The 26318-nt window shown below is 42.9% G+C and overlaps 1 protein-coding gene and 1 long non-coding RNA gene across 3 annotated transcripts in view; one reads left to right on the top strand and one right to left on the bottom strand.

Moving 5' to 3' along the window:
• The window catches only part of LOC148685602 (uncharacterized), a 58316-nt gene that overhangs the window by 28429 nt on the left and 3569 nt on the right, over positions 1-26318 (top strand). The window contains exons 2-3 of the long non-coding RNA XR_015950157.1: positions 21922-21979; positions 25036-25176. This is a non-coding gene — a long non-coding RNA (uncharacterized LOC148685602). The remainder of the gene's footprint in view (positions 1-21921; positions 21980-25035; positions 25177-26318) is intronic.
• The window catches only part of LOC118096556 (pro-neuregulin-3, membrane-bound isoform), a 327593-nt gene continuing 323395 nt past the window's right edge, over positions 22121-26318 (bottom strand). For both annotated transcript variants that reach the window (XM_035138508.3, XM_088670153.1), the window contains exon 8: positions 22121-24803. In XM_035138508.3, the coding sequence (XP_034994399.3) occupies positions 24299-24803 (505 nt within the window). In that variant the 3' untranslated portion in view covers positions 22121-24298. The remainder of the gene's footprint in view (positions 24804-26318) is intronic.

Genomic DNA, 26318 nt, shown 5'->3' with positions numbered 1-26318 from the left:
TCCAGATGGGGCAGAGAGATTCCTTTCTAGAACTCTGGGAAGGTCTTGTCTGTCAGCATAGATAATACTGATCTAGAAAAACCAGTGTAATGACTCAGCATGAGTCAGCACCCTGTGTTGTACTTAATGAGTTCTGATGATGTACCTGCATGTCTAAATTGACAATACAAGAAGGGGTGGCGCTTAAATGCTATCTTCTCTTTTTATTTTTTGCTGTTGCATGTTAATCATGGATAAGCCCACATCATATAAGAGTGATTTTCAGAATTCCCCCACCCCACCACCAAAAAAGATGCATCTTTGCAGAAAGTTTAATGTGAGAAGAAGAAGAAAAATTCTCTTCCAGTCTCTTCGTCAACCATGAGGGAATTTATTCTTGTGCTCAGTCTAGTTAATGTTTCATACTACCCTCTAGTAAAGTTCAAGTCAGAACAGAGCTCGTCTGGGTTTTGCGAGGATAATCCCTTTTGCAAGCCCTGTGCAGGCACCCATCAGAAGGCTATCTGTCTAAGTTCACCAGAGCATCTCATGATCTGGGTGTCAGGCTGATGGTAAGATTTCATCAATAAGCAGCACAGAGCTGTCCGATCAATACAAGCCTAGATAACCTCATGCTATTTCCCCCGCCCCATGGGTAAAGAGGAATGGTGTGTGTGTGTGTGTGTGTGTGTGTGTGTGTGTGTGTGTGTGTGTGCGCGCGCGCGCGCGCGCACGCGCACGCTCATACTTGGAACTGAAGCACAGCAAAGAGTCCCGAGAGAGAGAGAGAGAAGCTTTTGGTGGAGAAAATACTTAAATAAGTTAACTCTGTGCTCGTTTTGTTGCCATCACAGCACAGGTTTTGCTGCAAAGAGATGGCATCTTTTGGGACAGAAAGGGAAATAAAGTCAACTTGTCATCATTGTACAATCACAAACACTTTGGGTTACAGCAGTGGTGAATGGTGCTGCTTGGCTGCCCGGAGCAGCACCCCCTGGGGGCGGGGCATCACTCCTCAGCGCGCATGTGTCGTGACTTCATGATGCACGGCGCATGCGCCAGGACGAGCCAGGAATCCCTCCCCCATTTTGGGGTGTGTTTCCCCCCCACACACACACACCTTCACATCTCAAGCCATTGCTCAGTGGTACAGAGTATCTGCTTTGCATGCAGAAGAGTTTCAACACCCAGCATCTGCAAGTAGGCTAGGAAAGAACCCTGCTTGTAACTTTGGAGAGATGATGATGATGGTGGTGGTGATATTTGTATACCACCCTTTACCCACAGGTCTCAGGGCATTTGGAACATAAAATCACAATATAGAAATAAAAAATACATAATAAAAACAAAAACAACCCAATAACACATTTTATAACACATTTTATAAGGGTCTGGCAGTCAGTACAGACAAAACTCAACTAAATGCAGGAATTGTCTGATTCGGTCTGACCACTTGGCTCATTTATTTATTTTTAAAAAACTATGAATGTATCTAAGTGTATACAGCAGAAAGCAGTTAGCAGTCTCATTTTAACAAATATACAACAGAAAACAATAAAGCAGTAGTATAAAAGCTAAGGCTGTGCACAGCCCCCTGATCTTGCCCCAAATCAGTTTAGGGGTGCAGCTAATGTTTATCTGCATCTGCTTCTCCTTCGTTCTGCTCATTAAGAGCAAGAGGGTTCAGTCCTGCTGGCTGCTACTTTGCAAGTGAGTGCCCCATGGGGAAGACACTTGTGAGCTTGCAGGGTTTGACCTTAGTGGGGAACACACCAGTAAAAACAGACCTCTGCAGCTTTCCCACCCAGCCCCTGTTAGCAGCTCCAGGCAGCTCAGCCCAATCCAGGGCATCCTAGAGTTCTCCTGACCCCAATAAGCCCAAGTTTGGATCCTCGAAAATGTGCTATATACCAATTGCACCAAGGTGGAGATAGCAATATGTTGGGAGAATCCAAAGCTTTGAAGAACTTGTGCGTGGGGGAGGGAGCATCTTAGGGAAGAAAAACCCCTAAAGAAGGAAAATACCCAAACAGCCAGCATGGAACGTGTATGTTCAATAGACACCCAATTCTGATTTACTGTTGCGGGATGGAAAATTGGGAGGCAGAAGAGGAAATGGAGTGGAGAATTCTGGAAGGAAGGCATGTTGGTTGGCACCCTCAGGAGGAACACTTCACAAAGCAGCCTTTTCTTGTATGGCCCACTTGTAAAGCAAATAAATGAAAATTTGCTTTATTTGAACCCCCGAAGCCTGCCACTTCACCCTACCTAATGCAGCCCTGAGAAGCATTAGGTATTTAGACCTAATTCTGATTCACATTAAAGGCAGATTTTGCCAGTCTATGTTCCTAAGACTTTTCACGTCAGGTTGCGGCTAATTAAAACCCCACTGTACATCTCCTCTGTCTTTGTCTTTAGAAGTATAGGAATAATCATGGCCAGATAATAGGATCACCACAGCTCAGAGAGATAACACACTGAAAATACTTGCTAATGAATCTCTGCAACCCCCCCTCCCCCTCACTCCCTGTGTGCTTACTCCTTACAACCTGCCCTACAGGAACAAAACAGTTTCTCAGCTTCAGCAGTGCCTACAGAGAAAACTCATTATTAGCCTAAGATTTGCAGAGAAGTTTGCTCTGCCAGCCAAGTTTGGTGAGTGCCCCGGAGCCTCAAGCAAAAGACCTTAAACTTTTTAAAGTCTCAGTGACTTGCACGAAATAGCTTGAGCTATCGAAAACCCAGATCTTCTAAAGCAGCGGTTCCTAAACTATGTGCCGAAAGAGAACAGCAACTGTTCCGTGAGAAATAAATTAGAAGTTTCCTGTAAGTTGAAAGCACCTCCCCGCCGATGAGACTGCCTGTTGTGTTTCACCATGGGATGGCCGATGAGACTGCCTGTTGTGTTTCACCATGGGATGCAATGCGCTGGCATTGCCACATTCCACCACATTCCTATTTGCACTGGAAAAGATAGATTGATTAGGAAGGAAGGAAGGAAGGAAGGAAGGAAGGAAGGAAGGAAGGAAGGAAGGAAGGAAGGATAGGATAGATATTCATGCCACTTAATCACTGGAACATCAAAATTTCAAGCATTCAGCCTGGACACAGAAGCGAGAAAGTGTGTTGTGGGATAGTGTGCGCAGATGGCATATTGGGGCAGCATCACTCACCTGACCTCTGGTCGGCTGTATTGCTGCTGCTTGCCCGGAGGTAGAGAAGTGCTGGTGGCAAGCTCAGTGTCATTCAAACACCAGCAGGAGCACGAGATTGGCTCTGCAGGTGTGTTTCCACCATGCTGCCCTCCCTGTCCTAGTAAGCAGCAGCAGCACGACCAACTGGAAGTCAGGTGAGCATCAACACCCCATGACGTGATCAACTGCTGAGCGTATGTTTGAAAGTCCCCGTGTGTGCTCTGCCCGAAATGCAAGCTTCCTCCCAATTACCTGGTGAGGTGGAATGTGGCTTGCAAGGCCAACATGCAAGCCCCCTTTTGACCTGCACACAAAACATTGGAAGGTTTGGAGGTGTGCCTGGCGACATTGCGGGAAGGCAGGCATAGAAACAGGGCTTAAATCGGAGCCATGTATAGGGCTGACTCCATTCAAAGCTAGCATTTGAGGTGACATCAGGTACTCGAGCATCTCTGACTTGTTAAATCCATGATGGAGGATTCACCCGTGGTGACAGTCTCCACCACTGCATGCTGCAGCCATCAAGCATTAAGTGTGCAAATGTGGGCACACACTCTTGGTGTTGTATATTCATTTCTTGCCCAAGAGCTGGTATCCGCTGCCAACTCTTATCATCATGTTCTATAAATCACGAAACTGTTTTGCAATGTGTGTAATGAGGGAAAAAAAGGTTGTTTGGGTTTTTAAGGTGTTTCTTCTTCTTTCAAATTCAGCATATTCTATAGAAAGAAAAAGCTTGCTGTGAAAGAGCTTAAAGAGGAAGTTAATAGGGCCATAAAATATGCATAATGTTTTAGTGAGAATCCATCTTCTTTTAGAAGCTCCTTAGAATTTAAGGCCTTAATGGGGTTGCGTATTTCTTGGGAAGGAAGAGTGCGAAAGACCGACGAAGAGAATTATCTTTTCATTTTTAGAAAGACATTATTTTCGTGTAATTGCAGCTTTCTGTGGTGATTAAAAAGCAATGCAAAATCTTTTGATTGAATAGATCTGTCTTCTTGTCTGAAAATTTTAGTTCTGATGGGTATACGGCCTTATAAATTTCATTAAAAAATTATTAAAACTTATATGGCTGCCCATTAAAGTCCTTAATAATTGTGTTACATGGACAGAATGAGTGCCATCTGTTTTTCCCTTAGCACAACAGCTGAGTAGTAATCCAATTTATGCATTCCTCTTAATACATTCTTCTCGCGGTTTCAAATAAAATGCATTTTCTCTTTGACAGTAAGCTTCACTAATTGCAACCTGGGCATAGGACTGATGCCTCGTGTGTGTGTGTGTGTGTGTGTGTGTGTGTGTCAGCATTCACTGCTACTAACATTTTGAAATGGCCTTTAATTATTTTAATTGCTTTTTAAAAAAACTCTCTGCTTTTTATGTGAACTTCAAATCACCTTTGTTGGCTAGTATAAAAAGCTTACACTGAATGAGGCAGGAACTGGAGCCCTTGTCAGGTGTTTGCTTCCCTTCCGAGACGCATGAAAGTGGGGACACACTGCCCAAGTAGGTTTTGAACTTCCTCAGGGAGCGAACACAAAGAGAGCAGGCAGTCTTCTGTAGACGTTTGCCCTCCAACGTCTGAGTGGTTGTCAGGATACATACAGTAATGTCACAACGGCCTACCACTGAGTGTTAGTACAGCAATGCTGCTCACGTTTGTTCAGAAATAAACTCCATTGAACTCAGTGGGGCATATTCCCAGGTAGGAATTGGGAGAAATTCAATTCCGTTCATTTACAAAGGCAAAACTTTCTGTTTCCAAAATAATGCACAAATCAAAACACAGCCGCCATTCAAAAAAATTGCACTTTTCTGAATGTTGTATTGCAGTTCTCCAGCCAAGCCATGTTTGCAAAAATACCTACATTAAAGTACACTGTGCACAACAATGCGCATATCAGTAAAAATCACATGCAAGTATTGCAATATAAGAGAGGATTTGTTTTTGCAAAAAAAAAGGCAAAGTTGCATACAAATGTGGATATTAGGGAGGAAATTATTAAAATGCTGACAAATTTTCATGATGGCGTTTTTAAAAATCACAAGCTGATGTGGAAATGTGGAGAACTGAGTTTACACTTGGAGAAATGAGAAACATGGAGATCGAAATTCATCCGTTTGCCCATACTCTTCCCAGGTATGTGGATTTTTGGACTGGAGCTCTAAGCTTCAATATGCATAAAACCTCATTAAGGGACTTCATCCCCTTTCTCCTAAATCAGAGATTACATCCCCTCATTTTGCTTTTTTTATTTGGAGGGGTAGAGAAGTGACCCAGGACTCAGTTTAGAAGAGGTGGATTACCACAATGTGTTGAGATGGTGGAGGTGCTCCATTAGCAAACTGGATCAGGAAAGAAAGGGGTGAGGGGATTTCCTCTGGTTTTAGAGACTGAAGAGATAGGATCCATATTATTTCACTTCGCTTCTTCTCTCTCCCCCATTCCCCACTAGAAGAGAGCACTAGGAATGTTCTAAAGCAGGCACCCCCAAACTTTGGCCCTCCAGATGTTTTGGACTACAATTCCCATCACCCATGACCACTGGTCCTGTTAGCTAGGGATCATGGGAGTTGTAGGCCAAAACAGCTGTGGCAGATGTGGAGGCCGCAATTTGAATGGAACCTGCAGAGAGGGAGATCTAAACCTTTCTCCAGCCTGGGAGTTAGCCCCAGTCAAAATTGGGAATCCCCACAGCTTCTTTTACAAAAAGAACATTACCTTGGGCTCCAAACGTGAAGCTCCAACATGAAATCTCTGGCTCTTACAGCTTTGAGAGTAAGTCCAGGTGAACTCTGTGAAATTGACAGAGGATCATGCTGCACATTTGCAATAATGAGAGAGAAAGGAGGCTCTTCAGATGGAGAGTGAACTTAAGAACCAGAGCCAGACTCCATGATACACAGCAGCTGTCCTTATTTCCTGGTGGTTGTCTCCAGTAAAAAAACCCCACAACTTCATTCTGACATTTATATCTCACTCCTGATAGGGGTCGAAAAATGTCAATTTTGATAGCTCTCTCTGTCTCTCGTTTTCCCCGAGTCTTCAGTTCAGTTAAAGCAAATTCCACATCAGTTTGCACATTTTTAAAAAGTCTGCCAAAAAAAAAAAAGACTGGGTTTTCATGCACACTAATTAATGCATTTTTGCTAGCAATTTGCCCTAATACAACACATTGCCAAACATTATTGTCGCTCATAGACATATTTGTGCACACTCCTTCCTAATGTATGCCATCTTTGTAGGAGGAGAATGCATCACAAAATTTGGAGCAGTTCAGATTTCGAAGGAGAGATGTGTTTTGATGCAAGTATTGGAAGAGGAAGTTCAAATTATAGGCAGGTTTGCATTAAAAACCAAACCAAGCTAATTTCTCCTCCGACTTCACATTATGCAGCTCCCTGTGTTCCTGAAGCTGAGTGGTTCTTCCTTCTCATCAGAGTTCCTTTCTTTCCTGGTTGTTTCCTCCTCATTTCTTCTTTTTTAAAAGTGATTAACTTAATAGATAACGTAAAAGGTACAGGACCCCTAGGCAGTTAAGTGCAGTCAAAGGCGACTAAGGAATTGTGGTGCTCATCTCACTTTCAGGCCAAGGGATCCAGCGTTTTTCCACTGACAGCTTTCTGGGTCATGTGGCTAGCAGGACTAAACGGCTTGTGGTGCAACGCAACACCGAGACGGAAACCACAGTGCACAGAAATGCCGTTTACCTTCCTGCCACAGTGGTACCTATTTATCTACTTGCACTTTGACGTGCTTTTGAACTGCTAGGTTGGCAGGAGCTGGGATGGAGCAATGGGAGCTCCATTGCAGGGATTCGAACTGCCAACCCTCCAATTGGCAAGCCCAAGAGGCTCAGTGATTTAGACCACAGCGCCATCCCCGTCTCTGGTTAACTCATGGCTAAGGCTTTTAATTCCAGTGAATGTACCCTGAATATGATTTAGTTGACTATAACCCTTTGACTCCATTCATGATTGGTTCTAGATCCTGTCACCATCATCCTGCATCCCCAGTGAAATTGCCCCAAGGGAATGCAGAGCTTGACAGAAATGAAAAAGGTTGTTCAACCCAACGTAACATATTGAATGGAATGTCACTATACCCAGGCCCGGCTCTAGGGGTAGTCTCGGTGGCGCGGGGCGCCAGGGCGCCGGGCCGGCAGGAGGGCGCTGTGCGCTGCGGCCGCCCACCAGGGCAGGGGTGCCGGAGCGATCTCCGCGCCAAGGCGTCCGACCGGCTTGAGACGGCCCTGACTATACCAATAACCAAACAGATCTGATTCTGTGATGGCATTACTGAGGGTACGAGGACAACTGGAAAGAAGGGCAATTCAAAGGAGAATGTGAATATTTCCATGCGGAATGTTGAAACATTCTGTATAGGGGTTTGTTATGGCATTGCTGATAATGTCTACCCACACAACCTAAGAAGGTCCTGCTGAATCAGACCCATCTAATTCCGCATCCTGCTCTCAGGGTGACCAACTCATTGCCTATGGGAAGCAAGCAAGCTCGTCCTGGGTGCAGCAGCGCTCTCCCTGGGTATTCAGAAGCATGTTGTGAATAGGCATCTGAATAACCCCACTAAAAATGAGTGGGTTTTGGCACAGCCGCGGCATCATGATGGCACTGTAGCAATGGCAATTTCCCCCCTCTTCAAGGTGTGATGTAAACGGGATTGTGAAATGCTACACTGATTCGATTGGAAACTTGGGGGGGGGGATTCTTTACCCGTCTTCTCAGGCCGATAGCTGGAGTTGCAATATTTCTTGTACCCAGTAATGAGAACATTTATTCTTAGATACAGACGAGTAGCTCAGTAAGTGTAGGTGGTGGCCTGTGCGTGTATCTTGCCTGGTGGGGGAGACTTGATACCTCTGCTAACATATTATTGAATCTTTAACTCCCACACTGAGTCTCCACTAATTTCATTTAGTGCGCAAAATTCAGCACAATGTTCAAAATGAAAGATTTCGCTTATGAACTCTCCATAATGAGTGCCAAAGGCACTTTCTCCCCACCACCCCTCTGCCTGTCTCTCCCTTTTTGCCCTGACAGAGTGAGAGCGAGTGAGCTCGTGAGTTATTTTCTTATCTGTTAAATGTACACTTATCTTCCCAACTCCATTCCCTGGCAAACAATCTTGCCTCTTAAACATTATGTTGCAACTGAGAAAGATATTATACAGGCCCAAGGTGCAGCAATGCGCCTACCAAAATGGTGGAAAATATGATCAGAAATCTGGGCAGGAGTGGACAAATGAGTGCCAGTTCCAAAATTCCCTTTCTTTTATCCCTTGACCAACTTGCCTCTACTTATTGCCTCTTCCACCTCAATTCCCTAGCCCTTTTGTCACCTTTTCTCCAGCTTGTTTGGGTCCAGCCCCTACCTTGACGTCAATAGGAAACTTTGGAGTCCCTAACCATCTTCTTTCCAAATAAATTTTTTTTCCTTCCAGCTAAGTTTGTAATTGGTATGAACTTTCGTGTGCATGCACACTTCTTCACGAAAGCTCATACCAATGACAAACTTAGTTAGTCTCTAAGGTGCTGCTGGAAGGATTTTTTTTTATTTTGTTTCGACTACGTCAGACCAACACGGCTACCTACCTGTAACTACATCTTCTTTCCCTTTCACTCCAAGGCGGTCATTTGGCCAACTTATTCAATGGGTGTCTGGTTGCTCCAGCATTACCATTGGGATGAATTCCACCCTAAAATAACCAAACAAGCAGTAGATGTTACCACCTTCTGGACCAAAGAGTGGTGAGCAGAGGTCTAACTGGAGAAACAACTGAATACCTGCCAGATCCCTGTTTTTCTCTTTGCAGCTCCCCTAAAGAGTTATCATAAACTTTCTCAGTAACTCATCCAGAAGGACACTTGAGAATATCTGAAGAGTTCTGCTGGATCAGGCGAAAAGCCCATCAAGTCCAGCATTCTTTTCTTCTAGGAGCCAACCAGATGCCTTTTATATCACCTTTCCCACTGTGTCCCCTCCACTTATGTTGAGTCTCCCTCCCCCTCCCCCGCAAACAAAGGTGGAGCCCCCCAAAGTCATTTGACTTCCAGGAAGATGGCAGTGCTTATAATAATGTATGTGAGAGTCTCTTGGCCTTTTCCATTTCCCCCTCCTGGCCATGCGCTCAGAAACCTAGCATAGCTGACACATGTTTTGAAAATGGGACTAGATTGCCCTGGGACTGACACTTCATGAGGAAGTGATGCTAGTTCCAAGGACAATGTACAGGGGTCGGGGGGGGATGGGTGTTCTTTGTTGCATGAAGTTTCAGCCATCTTGCAATTGTTTTCTGGGATGGGGAATGGGAGTGAGGCATGCACACAATTGATAGCAAAGCCAGGACTGGAAAAATTATGACAAATATAGACCTTTTGGGGGTACCACTCAGATTGTAATCATGCCCACAAGTATGTTTCTGCTGCAAACAAGCAGTGTAGACCTTGCTGGAATGGAGCAGAGAAATAACATCCCATAATACCTTGTTTCCTGTGCCTTATCTGACCCATTTTCACCTGACCTGGAAGGACTGGACCAGTCTGACTGCAGGCAGAAAGGTCCCCCCCCCAAGAGGTTAGGACAGAACTGTTAATGCAATGATTTCTTATGTGACTGATTTTCTTTGTGGCTATATTGTGATAAATTCGTTCATAGAACCTTTTTGATATCCCGATTATTATGTATTTTTGTCATGCCATGAATTGTTTATTCTATAAATGCAGACATAGTGGGTTAATGGTTTATGCCGTTGAGTTTTGTACTAAGGTAATATTTTTGTCAGATTTGCCATAAGCCGCCATGAGCGTTAGGTGGAAAGGTGGTGTAAAACAAAAATCCATACTGTCACTGTACATTATACATTTGGGTGCCTGGAGCAACAACAAAAAAAGGCATTTGGCATGTGCACACACACACACACACACACACACACACACACACACACACACACAGTAAAAATAGGGGGGAAATCAATTGTTGATATTTTGATTTTAAATTTATCAACACCAGCAACATTGGTGCAGTTTTGAAAACAGTGGTTAAAATCAACCCAGTTTTGAAAAATAAAAATAAAAATCAGTTCAGATTCTTGATTCAAAAGTGCACCCAACTGTATCCAAACATAGACAAAAACCTGGTCCTTCATCTCAGGAACTGTCATGCAACATTTGGTTAGAATATCTTAAGAGATGCCTAAATGCATAGGGAGCAAACAAATAACTTTCCAAAAGATAAAAGTTCTGTATTTATATACTTATGTATTTATATATATCACCCACCCACCCACCCACCCGCACACACACAAAATAAATATGGATATAAATCAAGATAGATACATGATATAGATACAGTCTCTCTCTGTGTGGCCTTACTCTTCTTGCAAGGGCTGATCCTGGCATGCCCTGCTGCCCTGCTAAAGTACTGTCTCCTGCCCTCTCTGACACTTTTCTAATGAACAACTTGTATGGTGCAGGAAGAAGCACCTCCAGATAATCAACAGGCAACGTAATGATGGTTTCAATCACTCTGATGATGTTGATGATGACAGTGATTAAATTGGCTACTTAAAGCATCGTCCTGATTAAAATTATATTAAGAGTTGCCGCTATACTGTGCCGATGATGCCTCACGTCTTTCCATTCCGTGGTAGATCTTTAAAAATATTCCAAAAAAAATAAAGGAAATGACTAATTTTTACTGCACTTCTCTTCCCCCCCCCCCCATGCTGCTCTCCTGGAGCATAGCATGAGGTAGATTTTTTGTCAGTTTGGGGAAAGTGATGACAGTCAGGAAGGCAAGCATTTCACGTGTGATTTCAAACAGAGAGAGAGAGAGATCTGAAGACAATGCTAGTCACACTGACACTGCACTCACTACTTACAAAATGATCACAATGAAACTGCAGTATTTCAAATTTAGCTCTTGAGCCAGCATACATTAAAATAATTAAAAGCTCACCTAATTATTGTGACATCATCATGTCCAAAATAGGCATAAATGGCAAATTCTGGAATTTGGAAGAGAGAGAGAGAGAGAGAGAGAGAGAGAGAGAGAGAGAGAGAGAGAGAGAGAGAGAGAGAGAGAATACATTTCTGAGGCACTACTAAATGTCTATTGCAGGCATCCCCAAACTTCGGCCCTCCAGATGTTTTGGACCACAATTCCCATCATCCCTGACCACTGGTCCTGTTAGCTAGGGATCATGGGAGTTGTAGGCCAAAACATCTTGAGGGCCGCAGTTTGGGGATGCCTGGTCTATTGAATAAGAGGCAACTTTTTTAAAAAAAAATCAGAATGTTCATAGACTTAAAGCAGACAATGGCTAACTTTTACCCCCTTCAGATGTTGCAGGACTAAAACTCTCACTATCTCTATTTGCCATGTTGGATGGAGCTGATGGGAGTTGAATTCCAACACTATCTGGAAGGCCAGCGGTTAGCCACCCCTGGTTTAAAGTTTTTAGCAAATCATCTAAGTTCATAGCTACCCTTGTCGCATAAAAGTATAAAAAGAGTTGGCGACTGAGTTTGTGTGTGAGAAATAGAGGGCAAATTTATTTTAATGTTTTGATATTGTATAGCTATTTATTTCCTAGGAGGTTTCCTATTTAAAGTGTAATGTGTATATGCGATATGGCTTCTATCCAATGTGAACTTTTCCAATAATTTTCTAAGGATACAAATAATGTATAAAAATGGCTCTTTGCATCCAGGTCTGTTCTCTTCCTACAGGAAAATTATGAGGAAGGTGCACCTGGCTGCAAATGTTATTTTTTTTCCTGTGGAATATAATTTCAGACATAACCTATATTTATTTGGACTATGTATATCCCTCCTACCACCCACAGGACAGTCTAGTGTAAAAAAAAAAAGTGCAACGTTATCTTAGAATTTCCCGAATCATTGAGTTTGGAAAGTATAAGCAAGAGAAATGGAAACGTAGCTCAAGATCAATTATTTCTAGTAATATTGAATATTTACCTTGGGCTTTTTTTGTGTGACTGAAGAGTTAATAGCTCAAAATTGAATAAGCTGAAAAGATGAGCACTTTATATTAGAGAAACTATATTTATTCAGTTTTGCAAACGTTATTTCATAAGCCTGGGCTTCTTCAGCCTATGTCAAACTAATCTGGGCTGAAACCTGTACTCAGTAAGGTGGGTTGGTTGTTGTTGTTGTTGTTGTTGTTGTTGTTGTTGTTGTTGTTGTTTTTGCCACCTCCTCATTGGCTAGAACAGGGTAGCCAATGTGGATATTGTTGGACCACAGCTTCCATCATCCTTGACCTTTGGCCACAGGGACAGGGGCTGATGGGAGTTGAATGCTACAACATGTGGAGTAGAGCACATTGGCGACTCCTGGGCTAGAAAGTGATGTTGCCTGGTAAGGCCAAATCATGCCAGATTACTAGCCACGGAAATCAGTTTCTACAGAGATGAAGAATGGGGGTATGCATGACTTGAACAACAATATGACACACACAAAAATAACCCTAGCAGAAAAAGCTTTACTTATTTTACATCTCCCTCTTTGTTGCTTCATGGGTGAGATTCAAAAGTGAGAGACTTGCCCTTCACTTTCTATGGATATCCTTTTTATTGATTTCAAGAAAACAAAATAGCACTTCAGTATCACTTTTTAGAATAGCAGCAGCAGCAACAACAACAACAGCAGCAGCAGCAGCAGCAGCAAAAAATGCTGCTTCAACTCTACAGAAGCTCAAAAGAAGAGGCGGTAGTTGGCCTCCTTTGGGAGGAAAAGTGAGATTAACAAATTAAATCCATAATAATGGTAATGTCAGGGAATAATGCCTTTTTAGGGGAGTAAAGGAAAGAATCTAGTGAGGCAACAGAAGCCTAGAAAAACCCCAAGCAGCCCTAGGGTCAGTATAAATAAAATGGATACCATGCCTTTGGCCCCATCCACTCGAGACATTTAAAGCAGTATCATGCCACTTTAAACAGTCATGGCTTCCCACAGGGAGCCACAGGGCTATAGTTAAGGTTGCTGAGAATTGTTAGAAGAGCCCTATATCCCTACAGAGCTACAATTCTCAGAGTGGTTAAACAATCAATCCTTCTTTAAAGTGGCATGATACTGCTTTAAATGTATAGTGCAAATAAATGGGGTCTTATATGTAAAGGAAGCTCCGCCCATCCTAGCTGGCTCTTTAGGGGCAGCTGGGGAAAACAAGGCATGTTTTGCTTTGGCTGCTCCTGTCAAAAGAATATGTTTCAAAGATGCCCTTCAAAGGTGTTTGTTTGTTTTTGTAGTGGGAAGTAGAGTGAGGGAGTGTTGTGTCTGCCTTGTAAAAGCAGAGTGGATTGCGGCACTCAAGGACAAAGATCCAACTATCACAGTTCTGGGGGAGCTGAATTGTTCACTCAAAGCACCTTCTGAGAAATGAAAGAAGAAAATGAGGGGGGGGGCTGCATTCAGACAACACTTTATTCAATGTTCCTGGTGTTTTCTTACCTGTCTGATCTTTCACATGGTGTAAAAGCCACATCTGGAAATGTATTAGTATCTAGCGAAAGCTAAGTACTCAATTCCATGTTCATTCCTTCCAGAGGGAGGGAAAAATATGTCTGCAATGCCATTAACCTGGAAACTTACGGGACATAATTTGGGTCATACTATTCTTCCACACTGTTTTTGTGGGTGCAAAGGATTTCACCTTATATCAGTTCGGTGACCTGACTTAACTCTCTTGTTTCTGCATCTTCTGCCTAACGTAAAGCATGAAATCCAGACTTGCTCTGGTCTAAGCAGCCGTTCAAGAGGCGGCCATTTTGATCTGGCCATAGAATGGGGCTGTCAGTTTTCATCTGTGAGCTGGGCGCATTACAAGGTCCAAATTGCTTGCAACGCCTGAGCAAAGTTTCAGCTCCCACAGCCAAGTGGACAAGAAAAAACGCTTTGAATTATTGTCGCGGGGTGTTTCTGGAGCTATATAACATGCACTCTAGTCTTGCATGAGAGGGCACTGATAATTAATGTGTTTTTAACAGTGGCAAATAGGATTCCGCAAGCTAGCTAAATTTTAACCAAGTGTCAGGCCTGATTCTTAATAGGAATTTTATGAACCGCCTGCACTGCATCTTATTGCGCCCAATTTAAGCAGCCCCCTCGGAAGTCAGTGCAGCGGTTTGCCACCCCAGAGGGCAACTCGTTTCATGGATGGCTCAACTTAGGGAGATGCCTGTCTGAGCCATCAATCACCCACAAGAGTAAGTATCCTTTTTCTATGTGGGAAAGTGGCAAGCAAGATGCCTGCCTCTTGCCTCTGGGTGGAGATGAAATGAACATTTAAGTTCTTTCTTCAGCGTAGGAACACAAGCCTAGTTTGGGGAAACAGAATGAATTTACAGTAGTGCAAAGATGTCGTTTTGTCCATTGTGATCTGCTCCTAGGGACGGGTAAATCTGTCACTTTTGCTTTTTCTGTTTCTCTGGAAAGGTAGTGCTAGCTCTGAACAAACAGGGAGACGCTCTGTGATCGGGGGCTGCGCACGGCCACACAAAAATTGTCCCTTATTTGATGTGTGGAGCGGTCATTCCCAATCTTGGGATCATTTTGCGACATTTCCACGTTAGTTATTTTCACTAATACATATCTTTTGTTCTCTTTCTCCTAATATACACATTTTTGACACTTTTAAAATGAAGGATAGCTGTGTTTTGGTTCACACATATATTTTTTTTCAGAAACTGCAAATTAGGGCTAAACTGACTTCACCCCATCCCTTCACTAGCCTTCACTAGCCAATTGAAAGTGGCATAATTTTCAGGTGGGTGGGGGGTGTAGTATTATATGGAACAGATCAGAACATATCATATGGAAATATTAAAACAAATATACAAATCTAAATTCAAAATGCCCTCTCTTGGTGGTTTGGATTTTGGCAGTACAATAGGAATCACTTTCCTATATATATATATATATATATATATATATATATATATATATAAGCAAATTGAGGAGTACAGAAAAGAGCCCTTTCTATTTTTATATACTTACACTGTGTGTTCCAATATATAATACACAAAATTAGTTTGTAGGAAAAGAATCTTGGGATTAGCAACTAGTAAGTAGAGCTACCTACCTGAAAGGGCTACTTCTTTCCCATCAGCTGGTCCTTAAATCCTTTTGCTGCTCCTTCTGGGGCCTGGAGCCAGGAATGTGATATCAATTCAGTGCTCAAATTGTTGGGGAGAGGTGTGAGGTCGGGGCCTTTAATGCAAACCAGAAGCCTTGCCCCCAGAAGCCCCTCCAATCTGAGCAAAATCATTCCCCCGCTTTAGCCTTCTAAAAAAATAGTAGCATCGCATCACCTGGGTAGGGACCAGAAGGCACTGCATACAAACACTTAGGACACATAGTCCTAATATATTGCAATGCTTTGTGGAATTTAATTGCAAGCTGATTTGGAAACCAGCCTTGGCCTAAAAAGCTGATAACATAAAACAAGCAAGCAAGCAGTTAATGCTAACAGCAGAGACTTAGTTTTTTAAAAAAAAATACATTCCCAGGCTATACAGCCACTGCTTGTGAAAAACCCCATGTCTGTGTGTTACTCCATAAAGTCCCATCCCAATACATAGAAAAATTAATGTACCAGGAAGATGGTGATAAAACAGGAATGGGGAAACTGCAGCCCTCCAGCTCTTGCTGGCCTACGACTCTCATCAGACCCAGCCAGCAGGGTCAAGATGCAATAGCAACTGAAGTGCAACAGTTTCCTAGGCCTGGCTCAAGACATTTTGCTGCCTGAGGCAAAAAAAACAAGATGGCTCCCCACCTCCATTGTATGAGCAGAAGCGGACTCTTTGGCGTTTTCAGTCCTGGCAATAGGCACCTGAGGGCAGTATAACAGGCACACATGGCTCTGACTTCTAGCAGAGGAAATGGCCAGGGGTCTCTGTAAGAAATGTGCCTAATGGTAGGACTGGCTCTGCATTCTATAGAACAGTTCTCCCTAACAGCTAGTTCTCATTGTCTGTAAGTAGTTGTTGAGCTTGTGGGAGCACTCAGTCACAAAAAAATCTGTAGACAGAAGAGTCCAGGAACAGTTTCCCTACATGGTTTGCTGCTTGTGCAAACTTGGCTTTGACGTGCGATAACCGGAATCTGGCCTTAACTCAAAACAGGTGGTGCAGCCCAGGTTCACCCTGTGAGTTCTCTGCCGTTTCACTCTTGACATGTGGCCCCTATATAAAATGCTGTGAATTCACAGGAAGAAGGATAATATTTACTATTTCCCATAAACATAACTGTACAGAAATCCACTTTATCTGATATAAACCACCATCTGGGCACCACTAACTGCACCGAATATGTCAGTGGGGTGTGAGTGTGCGAGTGAGAGAAATCGGCTCCAGGATAAAGGCAGGAATCATCCTACAAACAGGCAGCCTGGAGCTAAATTAGCTTATCAAGCAATTTCCCTGCTGGTTGCAAAACCACTGCAGTCATAAAAAGAACTTGAGGTGGCGGCGGCAGTAGCAGCGGTAAAGGTCAGAAACATGGCATTAATCAGAAATGTGGGATGCAGTGTTAATGGCAAACTCATATACCGTACAGAGCCCATATTTACAGACACAGGAATGCCTCCAGTTTGAATTTGTGTAGGTACCTGATGTGTTCTATGTTCCATCTACTTTGTATACTTACAGGGGGCAAGGGATGAATGCAATCTGTGGGGCAGACAGAAAGGCAGCAGAAAGAGGGGTTGAATGGAGATGAAGATGACTGGCCAACCAATAGGGTGGCTAGGTGTGAGAGAGGCCTGGTCTTGGGCATCCTTGGTTTTTGTATAGAAGAGGGATTTTCACCTTATCATGCAGGAATAGCTGGATAGCTGGCTTTTGCTCAGCCTGCTCCAGTACAAAGGATGAAAACTCCCCAAATTTCCTTGTGCTTATTCCAAATGTGCAACCCCCGCCGTTATTAATTGAAGACAGTACAGTCCGTTCCTCCAGTCCATTTGACTTCCAAAATGTTCAGAAACCAAAGCATGGCTTCCGATTGGCTGCAGGAAGCTCCTGCAGCCAATCGTAAGCCACAGAATCCCTGTCAAATGTTTGGGTCCCAAAGAATGTCTGCAAACTGGAACACTCACTTCCGAGTTTGCAGCGTTCAGAACCCAAAAGTCCGAGGACCAAGGCGTTGGGGATCCAAGGTACAACTCTATATGTTTTGGCAGTTTCCATGCATATTCCATTTTAAGCTCCACACATTTGTTAGCATAGCACTTTTTGAAGAGTATTAAGTATAAGAGGACAACAACTGGCAACAATATTGATTTCCATGTCTCCTTGTTGCATACAATTGGATTACATTTTCTAGTTTGAGTTCTGACACTAGGGATAGAAGCCTGTTTCATCAAGGCCAGCTTCAAACCTGCTGCTGACAATCCATTGCTTTTAGAACTTTCACCCAGGCTCCATGCTACAACACTTTGCCGTCATACCTCGGGTTGCGTCCTCTGCGGGTTGCGTTTTTCTGGGTTGCGAACTCAGCAGACCTGGAAGTGTTTACTTCTGGGTTCTGCCACGCGCGCATGCGCAGAAGTGCTCTATCGTGCTTTCGCTCCAACATTTTTCACATGCAAAATAAAGTGTAGCCCACACTGTTGTGAATCAGAAGGGAGTGATTCATTTCCTCAGAAAGCATCTTTCAGCAATAGGTCACAATATCAGCAATGGATCAGATCCAGTCATAGATCAATGATCCTTGGTTCAGTAGGAGCGAGACCCATTATGTAGGCCAAATATCTGTTTAGCTCTATAAAACCCATTTGCACAAAGCTGAAAACCCCATTTGGATAATATTTTATTGGACTTATGGTCATTGAAAGAGACAAATGCTGCATCTGATTTAATCACCGAACAATTACAGTTCTCCTCTGCTAACAGATCTGAATTTCTTTTCTCTTTAACTAAAAGAAAATAAAAGAACAATGAGAGTTGCATATTACCACAACAAATAGTTTTGTTTGTTAGTTCCCTGAACCAAATAAAATGAATTCAACAAAAAAGGATGAAAAGTAGTTTGAGGTGGCAGGCTGTAGTTTTTGAAATTTCAGGTACTATTGGCTTTGAGCTCTCTGGCTTTGTTGAATTGTTACGAGTCCTCCCTACTCATTGACCCGATTAGGATGATCATATATTGGCTTGATAAGCCCAGAGACCAATGAGCTTTTGGTCTGAGCACTCAACCCCTGTTCTCCTCCTTTCACAATCCTTTGTAAGTAATCAAACTCCCAAGTCCTCAATGAATCATAATTTCCAGTTCCCTCTGAATTGGGAAACTATAGTTTGACAATTTCAGAACCAGCCAGAATCTTAAACCAGCTTCAAATTTTGATTTGTGATCCTGACTTGTTCCGAAGTTGCAAGCAGAGCTTCCCCGTGCAAATAAAATGGGAAGCCATAAATGGGAAGCTGGACATTTAAACCTGCTCCTCCTCTAAACATTCTTCCTCGTTTTTCTTTAGAGCACCCTCCCCCCCCTTATTAGTGTTGCCTCTTGAAGGGGCTGAGTTGGATTTTTTTTGGGGGGGGGAGTGAGATTCCTTGATTCTCCTTGTTGTTGTTGTTTAGTCGTTTAGTCGTGTCCGACTCTTCGTGACCCCATGGACCAGAGCACGCCAGGCACTCCTGTCTTCCACTGCCTCCCGCAGTTTGGTGAAACTCACGTTCATAGCTTAGGGTTCCTCTATTTGTTGCCTGGCTTCTGGGAGTGGCATGGCAGCCTGTTTTGGGCATTGAGTATGGGCAGGTAGGGAAGTGGTGGAAAATAGGGTAAACAGAGGCATTGTTGGGTTATGGGCGCTTTTCAAAGCTCTGCCAGGGTGCATGGTGAGGTTTAGGGGTGCCCTGTAGGCTTGGCATGTGCATGTTCGGTGAACACTTGACAGCAGGACCTAGCTGCACATGCCAGGTTTATACCCAAGGCTCACCTAGCTAGGAGGGAGTTTCCAGTCCCTCCAGCTTGTCTCATGCACCTTCTTTTGGGTTTGGGGGCAAATGGGTGGTTGTGTGGAAGAGTATATGGACAGATTTAATGTTTGTTTGTTTTAGGCAGAGAGAAAAATCACATCCATGAATTGATGCAGGTCTCCAGGTGTCTGAAACTCTTTCCAAATTGAATATCATTTTCTGATTCATGCTCCCGTCCCCTCATAGAATTGTAGAGTTGGAAGGGACCACAGGGGTCATCTAGTCCAACCCCCTGCAATGCAGGAATCTTTTGCCCAATGTGGGGCTCGAACCCATGACCCTGAGATTAAGGGTCTCATGCTCTGCTGACTGAGCTATCCCTGGCCAAACTTACATGTTACTCCCTTTGAGATGTGTGTGTGCTCACATACCATTTCTGGAAAACCTGTGGTCCTCCAGATGTTGTTGAACTACAACTCTCCTAATCTTTGACCACTGTTTATACTGGCTGAGGCTTAGGAGACTTGGAGTCTAACTTCTGCTCTCCACCTATGCTACAAATCCTTCAGTGGGGCCACGTTCTTATGGGAGTCTCCATAGCAGCCCCATTTCAGAGAGGCAACACCAGCGTACTCATAGCTGCAGCACTGCAGTTTTTTTTAAGTCTCACCTTCCACCGATGTGTTACTACACAATGCATCCATGGGTGTGTTTTCTCTGTTGTGGGTGGGAGTTGCACCCATTGGCCACAACTCAAGATATCAGTGCATCATTATAGTTATTTAATGAATGAATGAATGAATTTTCCTACCACCAGCTTCCTCTCCGAATTTCCCTTATGGACTAGATAGCTCAACAGCTGGGAAATGCCCAGAAGACTAGAATTTGCAGACAAGGGGCAATTTCTCTTTCAGATTCTCTTTCAGAACCAAACTGTTTTTGTATTTTGGGGATTTGCTTAGCAGTTTCCAGATGGTGGAGCAACTGCTAGTGGGGCACTTTAAAAAACAATCATGTTGTGCATTTGTGTGTGTGTGTGTGTGTGTGTGTGTGTGTGTGTGTGTGTGTGTGAAAATGGTACACAGTGGCTTTATTCATTGAATGGATTGTTTATGTAAATGAAATGCATACACAAAAGATCACCATGTAGTAGGTTTTTTTTATAAAAAAAAGGAATTGGATGTATTTTGTGTAAGCTTTCCCACCTATTTCAAAATTGTACACTTCATATTTTACAGATTAGATTGCTTGAAATGGTATGCATATCAGGAACAACAGTTTGTACACATCTAACATATGCAAGCTCATTTGAGTACAAATCATAGGCGGCAACCCCCTGGGGCCATGGGTGCTTGAGCACCTGCAAAATTCCCCATGAAGTGGCCAGGCACCCACAAATTTCAGTGCCAGGGTCATGCATGCTGAATGGCACCCATGGCCCCAGGCACCCACAGTCACGGGGCCAAGCTGTCACTCGTGGTACGAATGACTGTTCACCGTCACAAGGAATAGGGAATATCTATAACATATTTTATGGTCATCTTAAGATATTGGATTTTTCCTCATGAAAACATTAAAAATCTCCAAATACTGTCAGAATAGATGGTAGGCACTTTCAGAATGTCTGCCTTGATCAATGGGGGAATGCACACCTAGCTTGGATCAAAGCCCAGGAGTTTTGAAATATTGACTAATGAAATCACTGCCTGTCACTTTATAGATGGATGCCTTCCCATGCCTTTGAAATGACCTGTTTCACATGATGGTTAAAGCAGAGCAGAATTTTTCCTAGTACCTCCTGAATTTGTGTACATGTGTGTATGTTTGTACATGCAGCAACTTGCTATACTATTTGTGCAGTCTGCGTAAGGAATTAAAATGTTAGACTGAAGTGAGTGTGGAGTTCATAGTACAAACTGTTAATTCAGATTAAGAATTACCCATGCCTGCATGTCTTGACACACCTCCCCTGCATCGAATTTGTGAGATGAAGCTGTATTCTTAACAAATAAGTACACTAGTCTTTCAGATGGTTAATATTAATGTCTCTCTATTCAAACATGCTGAAAACTGAATAGAACAGTAAACATGTAACAGTCACACATCCTTTGCTGGATACAGAGAGCATTGCTAACACAAATGGAAGATTTCCCACCATTTCAGATCTTCATCTCTCATGCCAATTAAAAAAAGAAACCAAGAACCCACATCAACTGACCATTAATACATTGCTGCTCTGCTCTTCCTCCTTTTGAGGTTGGTAAAATGATAGAATGTTTTAAGAAAGGCATTGCCAAAATCAGATTTGTTTGGTTTTTTTCTCCAGCAGAAATCATGCAGTGTGTTTCCAGTAGATTTTAAAGACTGGTTAGAAGGGAAGGTTCTTTGTTGGCTTCCCCCTCCAGCAAAACAGCCAACTCTATGTTCATTGTCCTTTCCTATGATTTTGGGTAGCACCCCAAACCCAACCCCTTTTATCGAATCTTATGAGAACTTCTGACATTGGTTGAAAAGTATAATTGTTGGTAGCATTCTGGATCAGATCAGTCAGAGTTTGCACCGAAATACCGCTTTAGTGAAAACACACAGCAAAGATTAGAGCCATAGAAAGTTATGTAAACAAGACAATTCCATCAACATTAGGGGGGGGGGAAAAGGTGTGTCTACAGATTTTGAATGGTGTCAGGGATTTGTGAATGGCAAGTAAAACAAATGGCATTTTTAAAGCCTCTTTATCCAGTTCATTTGACGGGGAGTAAAATATTGCTTTTATTCTCATTATCACAGGAACATATCTACTGTGCTATTTTGGAAACCGGGCTCTTGAGAAAACTTGGGAATCAAGGTAATGCCATTTTTTATAACAATATTCTGGCTGTGGATCAAAGTATTAATGTATTCCATCTACAGAGTGTGCATATATTTTAGAAAATATGATCATTACCATTAAAGAGGGAAGGCTGTTTGGTCTATTTTTCTTTTCTTTACTATAGAGAGTAATTTGTACAAACAGTTTAAGCAGATGATATTCTTGTTTAAAAAATGAAAAAGTACTAATACATAAGTTGTTACTGAACACAAGTTCTTTATTCTGATGCCATATTGTGGTTTGTGGTTAAATAAAAACAATACAAAAGAAATTTCAAGTTCTTAGGAAAAACCCCAACTGGCAAGTTTATCTCTCTTTTTTTAAGGACCTGATTTTGTGCTCACCCAGATCTCCATTAGCATCAATGAATATTTGTCTAAAACCACTTTGGCTCAGTGGATTGCACAATGTGTAGAAGAAGCATCTGAGGACAGATTGCTGCTAATGTGTCCATTCCTGTTCAGGGCCTGGGTCTCCCTACACTTAGGACTGTGTGATCCAGGTTTTAAGGTTGAAAACCTAAGGACAGCGCTGGCCTTTACAATTTGCAGGGAGAACAAGACTTATCCTTCCCATTTCCGTGTAACCCTTGAAGGAAAACTGGCACACGTCCCATACAATGAGATGTGCAGCTTTTGCTAAGGATGATACGGAGAAGCAAGAAGTGTCAGAGAGCTGAATTTTCTGTTTTTATCATCCAATGCTGCTCTACACACGGACAATGGGAAATTAACATACACAAACTGAGCATTTCCTCTCCGAGGGGCCCAAAGGAACTTTGGATCATGTCCAGTGAAGATGCTTCACTTGGTTATGGATCTGGTTGAAAGTGAATGGGAATATTAGAAATGGAAGTAAATTAAAGTGACAACCGCATATATATATATATGCCGAATACAGAAACGCACAAGATCCTCCAGGCCCCTGGACAAGGAGTTAATAAAATTAAAATGCACACGTATGCACATACTTGAGCAGTCCCTCTGGAGTTCACAAATGACTTCCAAGAATAACATTCTGACAATACTCGAAATTCCATGGCAAACGTAATGTGGCTTAAGGTGTGGCTTAAGGTGTGGGCTTTTGTTGTGTTGTTCGAAAATAAAATGAAATAGGTAATATACACACAGGCTGCATATCTGCCACGAGTAACCTTCCTCTCAAGTAGATTTTTTTTCTAGTTTGGAGGAAATTGTTTCCAAATAAAAGTCGTTGATAGCAAGTGCTGAAGTGAGAAGGAAACATACTTAGATTTACCTACTAGAGTAGTGCTCATTTGGATCAAACCTCCTGGTATTAAAAAATGAAATATATAAACGTATCCACACTTGCTGAAATGCTAGAATTTAAGTCTTGACATCACACATTCTAGTTTTTGCAGGAGAGTAATATATTTGCATTAGGGATACGCTTTAACTCCCCTTAGACTTACCAAAACCATTTTGGATTCCTGCAAAGCATCACTGGAGGAGGACCTAAATTTCCAAATCCCCTTCTCCCTTACCTTCTGCAGTCCTGGGAAAGCTGCTATAGCTTCATTCAGAATTCTTTGTTTGTTTCGCTTGTGGAACGAATTGCCAAACTGACATTGGATTTCATTTTCAGTGACATTTTGGTACGGCTCATTCGGATTTGTTTTACAAATCTGGATCAGTGACAAAACTCTTGTGTTAAACAGTCGTCTAAATTCTGGAGGCTGTGGGAGCCAGACTACTGAAAAGGGATTGTGGCTAGGAGGCATGGGGGAGCATTGGCACTGGGCACAATGCCAGTGTCACCCAAGTGAGCCCCATTGAAATCAATGGAAGCAAAATAAGAACAGTAACTGTGCTCTTGCTCCCATTCATTTCAATGGAAGATGTGCTGGTAAAATGCCCAACAAATGTTCTCATGTAGCACTCTTCTGAAATTCATAATCTAAGGTGTTGTGCCAGACTAAACCTTCAAACAGGACATCTGTAAAATTGTGAAACTGTGTTTGTAAGCCCAGAGGAAACAACAGAATAAGGAGTGGGAGAAAACTGGAAGAAAGGAAGAAAAAATAAATAAATCAAAACTTCTGATTTAGTGTTTTCCCTCCTGGAACTTCTCTTTCCCTTAAAAAAATATTTTGTTAAAAAACACTGTTATGAGGGCGATAGACTATTTGGTTTCTTCTAAGTAGATGCTCTTAAATTAATGCATATAAATAATTTGTATTTAATTTCCTCTCTTTCCTGTTTAGCAAAGCTTCAAATGCACAGATCCGTACATCCCACCCCACCCCCCTATCCCACCCCCCACCCCAGGTCAAAGTCACTTGACCGATGCTGAGTCTCTTTTCATTTCACTTTTTAAGACAAACTGTGCCTCTTGTTCCGATTTCACCACAGGACTCATGGGCAGAAATGCTGTGTTTTCACTTGTACTGTTCTTGGTGTCGGCATTTGACAGCGCAAAGTCCTCCGACCTCCTTGTGTCAGTCAGGATTCGGATCTGCTCCTGGACAGTTTCTAACAATATTTTGACTTCTTGTTGTTCTGCAATAAGACAACTGCTGGCTGGGGCACTCACATTAACAAGTTCAGTGGAATAGGAGTTTTTGCACCATTTGATGCCTGTCATGTCTGAAACGTTTTGTGTCTGCATGCAGGCTTCGTCTAAGCCCACAGAAGGGATGATGGGGACAGAACTGGCCCGTGGAGATGGATAGCCAACCATATCCTTTGGAGCCACACTATTAAAATAAGAGCTTGTCTCTCTTGAAGGCAGTTGCATATTTATTGAAGTATTCTGTGGTGTTTTTAAACCAGTAGATAACCTAGAGGAGGAGAGGAAAGGTACGAGACTTGTTAGCTTTTCCAAAAGGCACACCGATACAGCAGGAGAGATAAATTCATTTCACAAAAATGTATTGTGGGATAGGGATGTGTGAGAAATTGCACGAGTCCCTGAGCAATTGCACTAGACTTACTGAAACTCCTTCACCTTTTCTCAGCTGCTCTGCCTCCAAATTTGCTTCAGATTTAATTCTGTGAAAAATTAATTTTCAGGGACCAGGGTGCCTGAAGACAAACTTCTTTCCTGTTCCATATCCTCAAGTCATATGAAATCTGGCAAGTGGTCAAATGAGGATCAGACATTTTCGATAAGAGCAACCTCCCCATGGAACTCTCTGCCAGGGAAGATTGTTGGTAAGTTTTAGAAGCTGGTGAAAGTTTGTCATTCTGTGGGCCAATGCAATGAAATTCCTCCTATCATGACAATGTAAGTTTGCCCAATAGTCATGTCTAAATGGAGATTCCTGCATAGTCAGGACGGTTATGTTAAATATATTGGTTTAATTCAATTTATCATTTGGTGTTTCACTACTTTATTCCTGGCCTCTATGTACAGTCTTAAGTTTAATACAGTCCACTCTTGCTTTCCCATTTCTGTTGGCGAAAAAATTAACACCCAGCTATTTGAATCAGTCTGTCTGATCAACTGAGTGGCATTTAGCATCCAGTTGTAACATGGTTTATGTCAAAACATAATAGCTTTGTTTGAGCATAATTAATAGCTAAATGTTTTGCCAAACATCAATCACCCTTTCCCCTCTGCAGTCTTCATAGCTCTAGTGGATTTTGTGCCAGTGGGATCATATTGTTTGGAGCGGGACTTTGGAGTGGGGGAACCTGTTGTGAACTGATGTGCATCAATCTGAACTCAGGGGATTGTTTATCCCTGTGGATCAGGGCTTCTTTTCAGCAGAAACTCACTGGAACTGCATGAAGCACCTCTGAGCTGGCCCCCAGAAGCCCCATTGCACCTCTGGCTTATGAGGAGTAGGGCTGGGTGATAACTGTTTTCCAACATTGTAATATACCATCAGCTAAACACAGCAATATGGAAGTATATCACAATGTTGGAAAGGAGCTCATGTCAAAGCAGTGGCGGATGAGGCAGGCGTCCTAACACTCCGTTTGTATGCCTGCCTCATTTGCTGGCATGGCATGGGCAGGGGGGGGGGAGCGAGAAGGCTTCCTCTCCATCACAGGGAGGAAGAGACAGCCTGTTCCCATCTCCCCCCACCCCGTCCCAAGGCAGCAGTGGGAGCTGAGGCAGCATCTGCCGCTGCCTTGAGAAGGGAAGGCTCAGATGGAGGGTGGCTGTGCTTCTTTGAGCCTTCTTGCCCCATGTCCCGCTTGCTCAGCCAGGGGGCTTGTTGAAGTGGAGGGAGGAACAAGCTGCTGTGCAGCTCGCTTCTCCATCTGCAACAGGAGGGCAGAGGTCAGTGGTGGTTTCACTCAATGGTATGTCACTGGTGAAACCACCACCGCTTCTGATCTGCCTC

This window comes from Zootoca vivipara, chromosome 5 (assembly GCF_965207765.1).
Source record: "Zootoca vivipara chromosome 5, rZooViv2.hap1.1, whole genome shotgun sequence".
Lineage (NCBI taxonomy): Eukaryota > Metazoa > Chordata > Lepidosauria > Squamata > Lacertidae > Zootoca > Zootoca vivipara.
This window is presented reverse-complemented; position numbering and strand designations above follow the sequence as displayed.